The sequence below is a fragment of the Leucoraja erinacea genome, chromosome 37, assembly GCF_028641065.1.
Source record: "Leucoraja erinacea ecotype New England chromosome 37, Leri_hhj_1, whole genome shotgun sequence".
In the NCBI taxonomy this organism is placed as follows: Eukaryota; Metazoa; Chordata; class Chondrichthyes; order Rajiformes; family Rajidae; genus Leucoraja; species Leucoraja erinaceus.
The window spans coordinates 2,021,307-2,036,306 of NC_073413.1; the positions used below are offsets into that span (position 1 = coordinate 2,021,307).

The 15,000-nt window shown below is 53.1% G+C and overlaps 2 protein-coding genes across 3 annotated transcripts in view; both read right to left on the bottom strand.

Annotated features, from left to right (window-relative positions):
* The window catches only part of LOC129713753 (germ cell-specific gene 1-like protein), a 9,024-nt gene extending 3,762 nt beyond the window's left edge, over positions 1-5,262 (bottom strand). Inside the window, exons 1-3 of one of the 2 annotated variants that reach the window (XM_055663032.1) lie at positions 5,110-5,262; positions 2,538-2,872; positions 257-304 (exon numbers count right to left, since the gene is read on the bottom strand). In XM_055663032.1, the coding sequence (XP_055519007.1) occupies positions 257-304; positions 2,538-2,856 (367 nt within the window). In that variant the 5' untranslated portion in view covers positions 2,857-2,872; positions 5,110-5,262. Of the gene's footprint in view, positions 1-256; positions 305-2,537; positions 2,873-5,050 lie in introns of both variants that reach the window. The other variant, XM_055663031.1, reaches the window with a different exon arrangement.
* Positions 5,263-11,617: 6,355 nt separating this feature from the next.
* f8a (coagulation factor VIII associated) overlaps positions 11,618-15,000 on the bottom strand; it is a 24,814-nt gene continuing 21,431 nt past the window's right edge. Inside the window, exon 12 of the mRNA XM_055663033.1 lies at positions 11,618-11,748. Within this exon, the coding sequence (XP_055519008.1) occupies positions 11,667-11,748 (82 nt within the window). The 3' untranslated portion in view covers positions 11,618-11,666. The remainder of the gene's footprint in view (positions 11,749-15,000) is intronic.

A 15,000-nucleotide genomic window follows, 5' to 3' on the forward strand; every position in this document is an offset into this window, starting at 1 on the left:
GAACCTGCGACCCGGCAGCTCCACCCACAGTGATGAGAGTTATGTCCTGGACTGGGCTCTGGGCAAGCAGCCCCTCGCGACTCACAGTCCCCCCCTCCTCCCATCTCTTCCCTCATTCCCCACCAGCCTCAAACTCACCCCCTCCATGTCCCCTTCCTCCCCCCCGCCGTCCTATCTTCCCTCCCTCACCCTCCTCACTCCCCTACCCCCCCCCCCGCCAACCCCCCCAACCCCAACCCTGCCGACACCCTCTCACCTTGTTGTGTGATGGGAGTCAGGTCAATGAAACTGCGGCAATGCTCTCCTGAAATATAACGGGAAACACTCAGTGTCGGTGACTCCGCAAGACTCCTCTCCCCCGCCCATTCCTCCCCCCCTCCCCCGTCCCTCTCCCCCTCCCCCCTCTCCCCTCTCTACTCCCACCATTCCCTCCTCCACCCCACCCTCCCCCTACTCCCCCCTCCCATCCCCTCCCCTCCTTTCTCCGCCTCCCCTCTCCCTCTCCCCCCCTCTCCACTCTCCCACCATTCCCCCCCTCCTCCCCTCTCCCTTCCCCTCTGCCCACCCCTGTCCGTCCCCTCCTCCTCCCCTCCTTTCCCTCCTCTCCCCTCCCCCCTCCCCCCTCCCACCATTCCCTCCTCCACCCCTCCCCCTCCCCCTCCCCCCTCCTTTCTCCGCCTCCCTCTCCTCTCTCCCCTCTCCACTCCCACCATTCCCCCCTCCTCCCCTCTCCCTTCCTCTGTCCACCCCCTGTCCGTCCCCTCCTCTCCCGTCCCCCCTCCTTTCTCCTCTCCTCTCCCTTCCCCCCCCCTTCCTCCCTCCCCTCCCCCCTTCCTCTCCCATCCCCTCCCCTCCCCCCCCTCCTTTCTCCTCTCCCCTCCCTCCCTCCACTCCCTCCCTCACCCCTCCTCCCCCTCCCCCCTCCCCCTCCTTTCTCCCGTCCCCCCATCCCCCACCCAGTTCCTCTCCCCTTCCTCTGAGTTGAGTTGAGTTGAGTTTAGTGTGGTGTGTTGCCAAGTGTACTGAGGTACAGTGAAAAGCTTTTTGTTGCCTGCTAACCAGTCAGTGGAAAGACTAGGCATGATTACAATCGAGCCATACACAGTGTACAGATACATGATAGAGGGCATAACGTTTAATGCAAGGTAAAGTCCAATAAACTCCAATCAAAGATAGTCTAAGGGTCTCCAATGAGGTTGATAGTAGCTCAGGACCTCTCTCCAGTTGGTGTTAGGATGGTCCAGTTGCCTGATAACAGCTGGGAAGAAACTGTCCCTGAATCTGGAGGTGTGCGTTTTCACACTTCTGTACCTCTTGCCCGATGGGAGAGGGGAGAAGAGGGATGCGACTGGTCCTTGATGATGCTGCTGGCCTTGACGAGGCAGCGTGAGGTGTGGATGGAGTCAATGGAAGGGAAGATAGACACAAAAAGCTGGAGTAACTCGCAGCGGGACAGGCAGCATCTGTGGAGAGAAGGAATGGGTGACGTTTTGGGTCAAGACCCTTCTTCAGACTGGAAGGAAGGTTGGCTTGTGTGACGGTCTGGGCTGCGTCCACAATTCTCTGCCATTTCTTGCGGACTTGTTCCCAAACTGTCCGTTATAAAGACATTCGTTAAAACAAGGGTTTACTATCGAGCGGTGGCTGGAGGATCAGATAGTCTGTGTAAGTGCAGGAGCTAGTCAGCGGGTCAGGCAGCATCTGTGGAGGACATGGATGGGTGACGTTTCTGGTCGGGAGCCTCCCATCAAATTTCCGTTCTCTCAAATCTGGTATGAGCGTCTAGGATTTTCTCATTTGATTTCAGATTTATAACATTTGAATCTTAAGCTGCATCTATATGACCTACTTATTAATCTTCTCATTTCATAGAAGCATTTTCAATTCTTTGTGAAAGATAAAACTCACTTAATCTTGTCAGAGTTGGAGTCTGCCAGTGTTTTTGGGAGCTGCCTGAGACTCTATAAGGCGCTGGGTCAGACTGCATTTGGAGCAGTTTTGGGCCCCGATATCTGAGGAAGGATGTGCCGGCTCTGGAGAGGAGGTTTACAAGAACGATCCCAGGAATGAGTGGGTGAGCATACGATGAGCCTTTGTCGGCACTGGGCCTGTACTCGCTGGAGTTTAGAAGGATGAAGGGGACACCTCATTGAAACTTACCGAATAGTGAAAGGCTTGGATAGAGTGGATGTGGAGAGGATGTTTCCACTAGTGGGAGAGTCTAGGACCAGAGGTCACAGCCTCAGAATTAAAGGACGTACCTTCACGAAGGCGATGAGGAGGAATTTCTTTAATCAGAGGGGGGTGAATCTGTGGAATTCATTGCCTAATGTGTCCCACCTCCCCCACCCGGGTCCCGTACTCCCCTCTTCCCTGTCCCTTCCATCGCCACCCATTACCCCTGTGTCAGTGATGTTCTCCCCGTGTCCTGAATAAGCCTCATCCCCCCCCCCACTCTCTCCCCACCACCCCCAATCTTTCCCCCCTCCCCCCACCCCCACTCCCCTCTGTCTCTCCCCCCCCCGCTGCCCCCCCACCTGTGCCGATGAAGTTCTCCTCGCACGAGGTCCACAAGCCAGTGTGGAACGCTCGGAAGGAGAACCTGTCGTCACCCATCTCCCAGCTGTATTCTGAGTAGGTGTGGGTGTTGGAGCCGTTGCCGGTGCTGTTGCGGGCGGTGGTGCTGGTGCCGGAGTCGGTCCCGGGGGCCAGGGTACAGTCGGTGGTGCGGCTGGACGAGCAGGCGGGCTTCAGCACCTTGTGTGTGCCCACGCACCAGTAGGAGGTGAGCAGCGCCGTGGTGGACAGAGAGACGGCCACCCAGCTCAGCAGCAGCGAGAGTGTGTCACGGTGCATCGCTCCCCCACGCAACCTGGAACAGAGGGAATTCAGCCCATCACACCCGTACTAGCCCTTTACTACTATACCGATCCACTGCCCAGATCAGCAGCAGCGAGAGTGTGTCACGGTACATCACTGCCCCCACGCAACCTGGAACAGAGGGAATTCAGCCCATCACACCCGTACTAGCCCATCCCACCTGTTCTAGCCCATCCCACCTGTACTAGCCCATCACTACTGTCCCTGTCCATCGCCCAGATCAGCAGCAGCGAGAGTGTCACGGTGCATCACTGCCCCCACACAACCTGGAACAGAGGTAATTCAGCCAATCACACCCATACTAGCCCATCACACCAGCACCCATCCATCGCCCAGATCAGCTGTAGTGGGAGTGTGTCACAGTACATCGCCCCCATCCCCGGAACACAGGGAATTCTGCCCATCACGAACGTACTAGCCCATTGCCCCGAGCCCTGGAACACAGGGAATTCTGCCCATCACTACTGTACTAGCCCATCATCCCGTAATAGCCAATCGCCCCCCCCACCCCAGCCCTGTAACACACAGAGGGTCCACCGCCTATCGCCAGCGTACTAACCCACTGCCACCGAGCCCCTGTAACAGAGGGAGGGACCACCGCCCATCGCTTACATACCAGCCCATCACACCCAGACTAGCCCACCATGCATGGCCACCAGGGCTCTGACCTCAGGAGAGAGGAGGGAGCTCATGGCGGGAGGATGCAGGAAGGAACAGCAGACGCTGATTTACGCCGCAGACACAAAATGCTGGAGAAACTCAGCGGGACAGGCAGCATCTACGGAGAGAAGGAATTGGTGACGTTTCAGGTCGAGACCCTTCCCCAGACTGAAGAAGGGTTGAGACCCAAAACGTCACCTATTCCTTTCCTCCAGAGATGCTGCCTGTCCCGCTGAGTTACTCCAGCATTTTGTGTTTCTCACAGCGTGAGGGTGGGGGCAGCTTGAGAGGGTATCGCAGAGAGGGAGGCACAGCCTCAGAATTAAAGGCCGTTCTTTTCGGAAGGAGTTGAGGAGTGATGTCTTTAGTCAGTGGGTGGTGAATCTGTGGATTTCATTGCCACAGACAGCTGCAGAGGCCAGGTCAATGGATATTTTTAAGGCAGAAATAGATAGATTCTTGATTAGTGCAGGTGTCAGAGGTTATGGGGAGAAGGCAGGAGAATGGGGTTAGGAGGGAGAGATAGATCAGCCATGATTGAATGGCAGAGTAGACTTGATGGGCCGAATGGCCTAATTCTTCTCCTATCACTTGTGACCTTATGATTTCTTGTCCCCCTCCGCACTGCGACCTGTCGCCCCTTGACCTCCTCCACTGCCGAGTAAGGCCAGAGGGCAGTGGAGGCCAAATCACTGGATGGATTTAAGAGAGAGTTAGATAGAGCTCTAGGGGCTAGTGGAGTCAAGGGATATGGGGGGAAGGCAGGCACGGGTTATTGATTGGGGACGATCAGCCATGATCGCAATGAATGGCGGTGCTGGCTCGAAGGGCCGAATGGCCTCCTCCTGCACCTATGTTCTATGTTTCTATGTTTCCAATGCCTCTCATTCCGACTGGGAGGTTCATAAGTGATAGGAGCAGATTTAGACCATTCGGCCCATCATGTCTACTCTGCCATTCAATCATGGCTGATCTATCTTTCCCTCTCAACCCCATTCTCTTGCCTTCTCCCTCCATAACCCGATACCCATACTAATCAACCTCCCCCCCCCCCCACCTTCCCCTAGCCAATAATGATATATTCTACATTTCCCTTGACCTTTGTGCCCCTTTGATCTCCCATCTTCACACCTTGCCCTTCCATATCTCTTTGTCTCCCTCTCCCGACTCTCAGCCTGAAGAAGACTGGTCCACCCATTCCTTCTCTCCAGAGATGCCGCCTGCCCCGCTGAGTTACTCCAGCATTTCGTGTCTGTCTATCTTCGGTTTGAAACAAGCACCTTGCAGTTCCTGCCTGCACACATCTATCCATCTCCGCCTTAAATATATATACATACATGTATACATGTATGTATCCATTGCCAGCCGTCTGTGGCAGTGAATTGCACAGGTTCACCACCCCCTGGTTGAAGAAGGGCTACTTCGCCTTGGGGTGGGGTGGGGTGAGATGTAGCAGCTTTAGGGTGGACAATGGGCAACAAGTCACGGGTGTTCGAGGCAGTTCACTCACGATCTGTGGCCAGCAGTCTTGGCCCTGGACAGCAAGAGGCTCGTTCACAGTCGATCCACCTTCCTCATCGCCCACCGAGCGAGCCGAGATTAATCCCCGAGGGCTGCGTTTGATGAGATTGTAATCCTCCCTCGTCCACCGGAGCTGCAATCCCTGATCTTTGGATGATTAAAGGCAGCTTTTCTTTCTTTCTCTCACTGGGAGGGGAGGGCGGTCGTGTGGGTTGTAACAGCGACGGGAGGGTGGGAGGGAGGATGACTCCACGCTCGCTGCCGTCACAGATCAGCAACTGGAGACCCTTCAGCCCCTCGCTACTATCCCAGCCTCCAGCACTCCTCCAAAAAAAAGCTCCCGAGTCGGAAGAAGGGTCCCTTTTTCTCAGTTTATTTATTCATGTGTGTATATATTTATATTATGGTATATGGACACACTGATCTGTGAATGGACACACTGATCTGTTCTGTAGTCAATGCCTACTATGTTCTGTTGTGCTGAAGCAAAGCAAGAATTTCATTGTCCTGTCAGGGACACATGACAATAAACTCACTATAAACATAGAAACATAGAAATTAGGTGCAGGAGTAGGCCATTCGGCCCTTCGAGCCTGCACCGCCATTCGATATGATCATGGCTGATCATCCAACTCAGAATCCCATCCCTGCCTTCTCTCCATACCCCCTGATCCCTTTAGCCACAAGGGCCACATCTAACTCCCTCTTAAATATAGCCAATGAACTGGCCTCAACTACCTTCTGTGGCAGAGAATTGTGTGAAAAATGTTTTTCTCATCTCGGTCCTAAAAGACTTCCCTCTTATCCTTAAACTGTGACCCCTTGTTCTGGACTTCCCCAACATCGGGAACAATCTTCCTGCATCTAGCCTGTCCAACCCCTTAAGAATTTTGTAAGTTTCTATAAGATCCCCCCTCAATCTTCTAGATTCTAGCGAGTACAAGCCGAGTCTATCCAGTCTTTCTTCATATGAAAGTCCTGCCATCCCAGGAATCAGTCTGGTGAACCTTCTCTGTACTCCCTCTATGGCAAGAATGTGCTTCCTCAGATTAGGAGACCAAAACTGTACGCAATACTCCAGGTGTGGTCTCACCAAGACCCTGTACAACTGCAGTAGAATCTCCCTGCTCATATACTCAAATCTTGAACTTGAACCTTTTTCTCCATCCCTTGCCCCGTCCCGCTGAGTTTAATTTAATTTAATTCTTTATTTCGAACAGAATAAAAGAATAAAAAGCAAGTGTGAAACAGCATAAAAAAAACAAAACAAGAATATTTCTAAAGTGTCATAAACAATATCAATAAATAAATGAAATTGTACGTGTTCGAAAAGGAGCAGGAAGAAGTCAAAGCTTTTTAATTCCCACCCCTTATTCAACTGCTTATAATTGTCTTATACACATTTAGCAGCTATATGTACACCATATGTTCACCAGCAGCTATATGTTACTCCAGCACTTTGTGTCTGTCTATCTTCAGCATCTGCAGTTCCTTCCTTACTCTGAAGAAGGGTTTCGGCCCGAAACGTTGCCTATTTCCTTCGCTCCATAGATGCTGCTGCACCCGCTGAGTTTCTCCAGCACTTTTGTCTACCTTCGATTTTCCAGCATCTGCAGTTCCTTCTTAAACAACCAATCATGAATACTTGTGTATGTGTTGGAAGCAACTGCAGATGTTGGTTTAAACCGGCACCTGCACTTCCCTTCCCTCCTGCACAGGGAGACAAGTTCAGTTCAGTTCTATTTGTCATATGTAGGTTAACACAGGATCAACGGTACAATGAAATGTGTTTGACAAGACAACGGGTCACCACAGCAATGATATTACAAGGATAAAAGTAAGGTTAAAAAAAAATAAGATAAAAGTGACATTGGTGGGTAAAAGACAATAATAAATAAAATAATCGACATATATGATGCGTTTATGAGTTCAGAAGCCTGATGGCCTGATGGGAAAAACTGTTCTTAATAGCCCTGTCCCACAGTACGAGTTCATTCCAAGAGCTCTCCCGAGTTTGCCCCGATTGCCCTACTCGGAGATTTACGGTAATGGCCGCTCGTCGGTACTCGGGGCTCTCGTGGACATTTTTCAATGTGTTGAAAAATCTTCACGAGTCTTCCCGAGCTTACCTGCCGTTAGCGAGTCTTCCCGAGTACCTGCAGTTAGCGTTACGAGCCGCTAAGAGACGTCCCCGAGCTCCGACGTACCCGCTACGTTCATTCTCTGTGCTTACCACGAGTTTGATTTTTTTAAAACTCGGGAAAGCTCTTGAATGAACTCGTACCGTGGGACAGGGCTTTAAGTCTGGTGGTACGTGCCTCCTGTAATTGCCTGCCTGACGGTAACAAGAACAGTCTGCTTGCCGGGTGGCTGTGGTCCTTGATGATGCTGTGTGCCTTCCGCAGGCACCGCCTGTGGAAAATGTCCTGAATGGCCGGGAGACCGTTGCCAGTGATGGGCTGTGTGCCGCCTTCACCACTCTCTGTAGTGATTCGCGGCTGGGGGCTGAACTGATCCGAGACACAAAATGCTGGAGTAACTCAGCGGGACAGGCAGCATCTGTGGAGAGAAGGAATGGGTGACGTTTCGGATCTGGACCCTGCTTCGGACTGAGGGAAATGAGAAATATAGACGGTGATGTAGAGATATAGAACAAATGAAATATATGCAAAAAAGTAGCGATGATAAAGGGGACAGGCTGTGGGCCAAGTTAAAACTAGTTACAGTCAATGAACATTGTAATGTTGCCGGTGCCCTATAGGTGGCGACTCTTTGCATACCTTGTGTACGGTACCCCAAACAATAATAAATGATCTATAAAGTATCTATCAAACAACTTCAGACTGCGGCCAATACCCCCTGTCCAACAATCTGGAACATTCCTCGTGGCTCCCAGCATCCGACATTATTCCGGGTGGGGAGTTAGCTCCACGTTCCGACACGGGGAACTGCAGATGCAGGTTTACAAACTGGCCGGGCATCTAGGGTGGGCGAGGGTGGTTCAGGTCCACGGGCACCAGTGGTCGAGGATGTGCCACCGAGAGAACGTAGAAACATGGAAAACAGGTGCAGGGAGAGGCCGTTCGGCCCTTCGAGTCAATGTGATCACGGCTGATCATCCTAAATCAGTACCCCGTTCCAACTTTCTCCCCAGATCTCTTGATTCTGCTAGCGCTTGGAGCAGTGGTTCTTAACCTTTTTGGCAAACGTACGCGCATGTGCGAACCAAATACTGTATGTGGTGTGTACCTTTGTTAGGCTCCTAAACATGGGCTCAACACATGGATATGTTATTTATGACCCCTTCATGTCCCCTAGTAAAGCCCCAAATGACCTCCAGGTTAAGAACCACTGGCTTAGAGCTAAGTGCTATATTTAACTCCTTATCTAACAAAGAGGGACCTGGAGTTGGGGAGCCGCTGCAAACGAAGGGGGAGGAGGTGGCGCCGAGAAGAAGGGCCCACAAGTGGTATAGACAATAGGTGCAGGAGGAGGCCATTCGGCCCTTCGAGCCAGCACTGCCATTCAATGTGATCATGGCTGATCATCCTAAATCAGTACCCTGTTCCAGCCTTCTCCCGATATCCCCTTACTCCGCTATTTTTAAGAGCCCTATCTAGCTCTCGCTTGAAAGCATCTAGGGAACAGGCCTCCACCGCCCTCTTATGTAGAGAATTCCACAGACTCACAACTCTCTGTGAGAAAATGTGTTTCCTCGTCTCTGTTCTAAGTGGCTTACTCCTTATTCTTAAACTGTGGCCCCTGGTTCTGGACTCCCCCAACATTGGGAACATGTTTCCTGCCTCTAGCGTGTCCAAGCCCTTAACAATCTTATATGTTTCAATGAGATATCCTCTCATCCTTCTAAACTCCAGAGTGCACAAGCCCAGCCGCACCATTCTCTCAGCATACGACAGTCCCCGCCATCCCGGGAATTAACCTTGTAAACCTACCCTGCACTCGATCAATAACAAGAATGTCCTTCCTCAAATTAGGGGAACAAAACTGCACACAATACTCCAGGTGTGGTCTCACTAGGGCTCTGTACAACTGCAGAAGGACCCCTTTGCTCCTATATTCGATTCCTCTTGTTATAAAGGCCAACATGCCATTCGCTTTCTTCACTGCCTGCTGTACCTGCATGCTTACTTTCATAGACTGATGTACAAGGACCTGGCAGATCCCGTTGTACTTCCCCTCTTCCCAACTTGACGCCATTGTATACTTTGTGTTACAATGCAATGCTTTGTCGCCTTTTATGTGGCGGCTCTTTGCATACCTTGTGTTGGCAGGGCACAGAATCTCACACTGGCTTGTCACCTGTGGTAATAAAGTATTATTCATTCATTCATACAAAAAAAAGCCACAGAGTGCTGGAGTAACTCAGCCGCTCAGGCAGCATCACTGGACCTCCATGTCCATTTTATGAACAAACTAGATTTTTATTTGCAAAATGTAAAACCAGACCATTGTTTGCAGCCAAGAACAATGTTGCAGTTGCAGTCAGAGACTCCACCCTTGTCCAACACACTCTATATCCAAGAGTGCAAACAAGGAACTGCAGATGCTGGTTTGCAAGCAAAGTGCTGGAGGACTTGAGGCTCCTGAGCTATCAGGAAGGATTGGGCAGGCTAGGACTATCCCTTGGTGAGCGAGAGGATGGGGGGTGATTTTAGAGAGGTTTGGATGAGAGGGTTTTTAACCCAGAGCAGGGGAATCCAGAACCAGAGGACATAGGTTTTGGGACTGATGCATGGACATTAGAGGGACGTGGGCCAGACACAGGCAGGTGGGACTAGTGCAGATAGGGGATGTTGGTAGGTGTGAGTGAGTGGGGTTAAAGGTCCTGTTTCTATGCTGCATCACCCTGTAACTCAGTAGGTCAGGCAGCATTGTTTCAGGTGAGGGTCTTTCTTCAGTCCGACTCGGCCCGAAACGTTGCCCGTTTCCTTCGCTCCATAGATGCTGCCTCACCCGCTGAGTTTCTCCAGCAATTTTGTCGACCTTCAATTTTCCAGCATCTGCAATTTTCCTCCCTCTGCTCGCTCCATCCTTCCTTGACGCTCCCGACCACCACCGCCCCTCAATCAGTTCCACCCCAGCCTTCCTCCAGCAAACTCCAGAACCCGCAGTCCTTTGTCCTCCACTTGTCACGTCCCAGCCTCCACCACCACCCTTCCCTCTTCCTCCCGATTGTTATTCTTCCAATCAACCCCTCCTCACTTTTAGTGGAGACAGGCCATTCCACGCCGACCAGCGATCACCCCGTACACTAGTTCCATCCTACACACTAGGGACAATTTACGGAAGTAGATTAGCCTACAAACCTGTACGTCGTTGGGATGTGGGAGGAAACCAGAGCACCCGGAGAAAACCCACAGGGTCACAGGGAGAACATGTAAACTCCGCACAGACAGCACCGGTAGTCAGGATCGAACCCAGGTCTCTGGCGCTGTGAGGCCGCAACTCTATCGCTGCGCTACCGTGCGGCCAGCCTGTATTAACCTGTCACTGCCAGGTCCTGCCCCACTGTCTCCCCGTCTCTATATACTGCCTACCTGCCCACTTTCAATCCAGGTGAAGAGTCTCGACTTGAAACACCCTCTGTCCATCTCCCTCCACAGACGCTGCCTGACCCGCTGTTGCCTTTTCTGCAAGACAGTCTCACGGCAGAATCTGGCCCTTCAGCCCACCATGTCCATGCTGGCCCAGCAAGCAGCACTCTGTCCATGGCCTTCCTGTGATTATTCATATGTTGGTCTGAATACTTCCTAAACGATGTGAGATTCTGCCTCCACTCCATGGGGCTGAGTCGATTCCACCCACCCTGTGAAATGGTCCCTCCTTCCGCCCAGCCTCATAATTCTGTAGACAGCGAGAGCCTTTTCCCCCAGCACCTCCCTTAGCCTGTTCTCCACGATGGGCCCAGTGGTTCCACAGACAGGCTCCACGGTGGGCCCTACATTCACCCCAGCCATGGGCCAGAGCTCCCACAGATGGGCCCTACCTTGGACCGTGGACTCTACCTCCGCCTCCACTGTGGGGCCGTATGTTCAGCTCCGTCTCCACCGTGGGGCCCTATGTTCAGCTCCACCTCCACTGTGGGGCCGTATGTTCAGCTCCGTCTCCACCGTGGGGCCATATGTTCAGCTCCACCTCCACCGTGGGGCCCTATGTTCAGCTCCGTCTCCACCGTGGGGCCCTATGTTCGGCTCCACCTCCACCATGGACCTTCCTACGTACAGCTTCACCTCCACCGTGGGCCCCACATTTACCTCCACGGTGGGCCCTACACTCCCATAGACGGGCTCCACGGTGGGCCCTACACTCCCACATACAGAGTCCCGCACACACCACGGAGCAGCACGACTGGGTGAGCACGGTGCGGCTGGTCCACCGGAGCGGCACTGGTCACCGTGACTACCTGCCTGCATGTGAAGAAGGACAGAGACATGGACGGGAATCGACACCAGCTCTGTGTTTAATAAATAACGTCCGGAGCCCGGGCGCTGGGCTGGAAGGTTCCGGGCCCGGGGGGGGGGGGGGGGGGGGGGGGGGGGTCAGGAGGCGGATGGGCACTCGGGGGGGGGGGGGGGGGGGGGGCATCAGACGCCTCGGCCAGACGGAGACACCACCTCCTGGAGGACCAGGTGTAGGAGGTGGTTCTGCTCCGGGGTCAGCAGCGGCCTGGAGAGAGAGAGAGACAGCAGCGTTACCGATGGCCACTGATGCCCAGAGACACATTACACAGCATTACTGATGCCCATTGTATAGCATTAGTGGTGCCCATTACACACTGGTGCCCATTACACACTGGTGCCCATTACACACTGGTGCCCATTACACACTGGTGCCCATTACACACTGGTGCCCAATACACGCTGGTGCCCATTACACACTGGTGCCCATTACACACTGGTGCCCCATTACACAGTGGTGCCCATTACACACTGGTGCCCCATTACACAGTGGTGCCCATTACACACTCATTACACAGTGGTGCCCATTACACACTGGTGCCCATTACACACTGGTGCCCATTACACACTGGTGCCCCATTACACACTGGTGCCCATTACACACTGGTGCCCCATTACACAGTGGTGCCTCATTACACAGTGGTGCCCATTACACACTGGTGCCCATTACACACTGGTGGCCATTACACACTGGTCCCCATTACACACTGGTGCCCATTACCCACTGGTGCCCCATTACACACTGGTGCCCATTACACACTGGTGCCCATTACACACTGGTCCCCATTACACACTGGTGCCCCATTACACACTGGTGCCCATTACACACTGGTGCCCATTACACACTGGTGCCCCATTACACACTGGTGCCCCATTACACACATACACACACTGGTGCCCATTACACACTGGTGCCCAATTAAACACTGGTGCCCATTACACACTGTTGCCCATTACACACTGGTGCCCCATTACACACTGGTGCCCCATTACACACTGGCCCCATTACACACTGGTGCCCCATTACACACTGCCCATTACACACACTGGTCCCCATTACACACTGGTGCCCCATTACACACTGGTGCCCCATATACACTGGTGCCCCATTACACACTGGTGCCCCATTACACACTGGTGCCCATTACACACTGGTGCCCCATTACACACTGGTCCCCATTACACACTGGTGCCCCATTACACACTGGTGCCCATTACACACTGGGCCCCATTACACACTGGTGCCCATTACACACTGGTGCCCATTACACACTGGTGCCCATTACACACTGGTGCCCCATTACACACTGGTGCCCATTACACACTGGTGCCCATTACACACTGGTGCCCATTACACACTGGTGCCCATTACACACTGGTGCCCATTACACACTGGTGCCCATTACACACTGGTGCCCCATTACACACTGGTGCCCATTACACATGCCCATTACACACTGGTGCCCCATTACACACTGGTGCCCATTACACACTGGTGCCCCATTACACACTGGTGCCCCATTACACACTGGTGCCCATTACACACTGGTGCCCATTACACACTGGTGGTGCCCACACTGGTGCCCCATTACACACTGGTGCCCCATTACACACTGGTGCCCCATTACACACTGGTGTGCCCATTACACACTGGTGCCCATTACACACTGGTGCCCATTACACACTGGTGCCCCATTACACAGTGGTGCCCCATTACACACTGGTGCCCATTACCACATGTGCCCCATTACACACTGGTGCCCATTACACACTGGTGCCCCATTACACACTGGTGCCCCATTACACACTGGTGCCCATTACACACAGTGGTGCCCATTACACACTGGTGCCCCATTACACACTGGTGCCCCATTACACACTGGTGCCCATTACACACTGGTGCCCATTACACACTGGTGCCCATTACACACTGGTGCCCATTACACACTGGTGCCCATTACACACTGGTGCCCCATTACACACTGGTGCCCCATTACACACTGGTGCCCCATTACACACTGGTGCCCCCATTACACACTGGTGCCCCCATTACACACTGGTGCCCCATTACACACTGGTGCCCCATTACACACTGGTGCCCCATTTACACTGTGCCCCATTACACACTGGTGCCCCATTACACACTGGTGCCCCATTACACACTGGTGCCCCATTACACACTGGTGCCCCATTACACACTGGTGCCCCATTACACACTGGTGCCCCATTACACACTGGTGCCCCATTACACACTGGTGCCCATTACACACTGGTGCCCCATTACACACTGGTGCCCCATTACACACTGGTGCCCCATTACACACTGGTGCCCATTACACACTGGTGCCCCATTACACTGGTGCCCATTACACACTGGTGCCCCATTACACACTGGTGCCCATTACACACTGGTGCCCCATTACACACTGGTGCCCCATTACCATGGTGCCCCATTACACACTGGTGCCCATTACACACTGGTGCCCCATTACACACTGGTGCCCATTACACACTGGTGCCCATTACACACTGGTGCCCCATTACACACTGGTGCCCATTACACACTGGTGCCCCCATTACACACTGGTGCCCCATTACACACTGGTGCCCCATTACACACTGGTGCCCATTACACACTGGTGCCCCACACTGGTGCCCATTACACTGGTGCCCATTACACACTGGTGCCCATTACACACTGGTGCCCATTACACACTGGTGCCCCATTACACACTGGTGCCCCATTACACACTGGTGCCCCATTACACACTGGTGCCCATTACACACTGGTGCCCCATTACACACTGGTGCCCATTACACACTGGTGCCCCATTACACACTGGTGCCCATTACCCATTACACACTGGTGCCCCATTACACACTGGTGCCCATTACACACTGGTGCCCCATTACACACTGGTGCCCCATTACACACTGGTGCCCCATTACACACTGGTGCCCATTACACACTGGTGCCCCATTACACACTGGTGCCCCATTACACACTGGTGCCCCATTACACACTGGTGCCCATTACACACTGGTGCCCATTACACACTGGTGCCCATTACACACTGGTGCCCATTACACACTGGTGCCCATTACACACTGGTGCCCATTACCCATGGTGCCCATTACACACTGGTGCCCCATTACACACTGGTGCCCATTACACACTGGGTGCCCCATTACACACTGGTGCCCCATTACACACTGGTGCCATTACCCTGGTTACACACTGGGTGCCCCATTACACACTGGTGCCCATTACACACTGGTGCCCCATTACACACTGGTGCCCCATTACACACTGGTGCCCATTACACACTGGTGCCCATTACACACTGGTGCCCCATTACACACTGGTGCCCCATTACACACTGGTGCCCCATTACACACTGGTGCCCCATTACACACTGGTGCCCCATTACACACTGGTGCCCCATTACACACTGGTGCC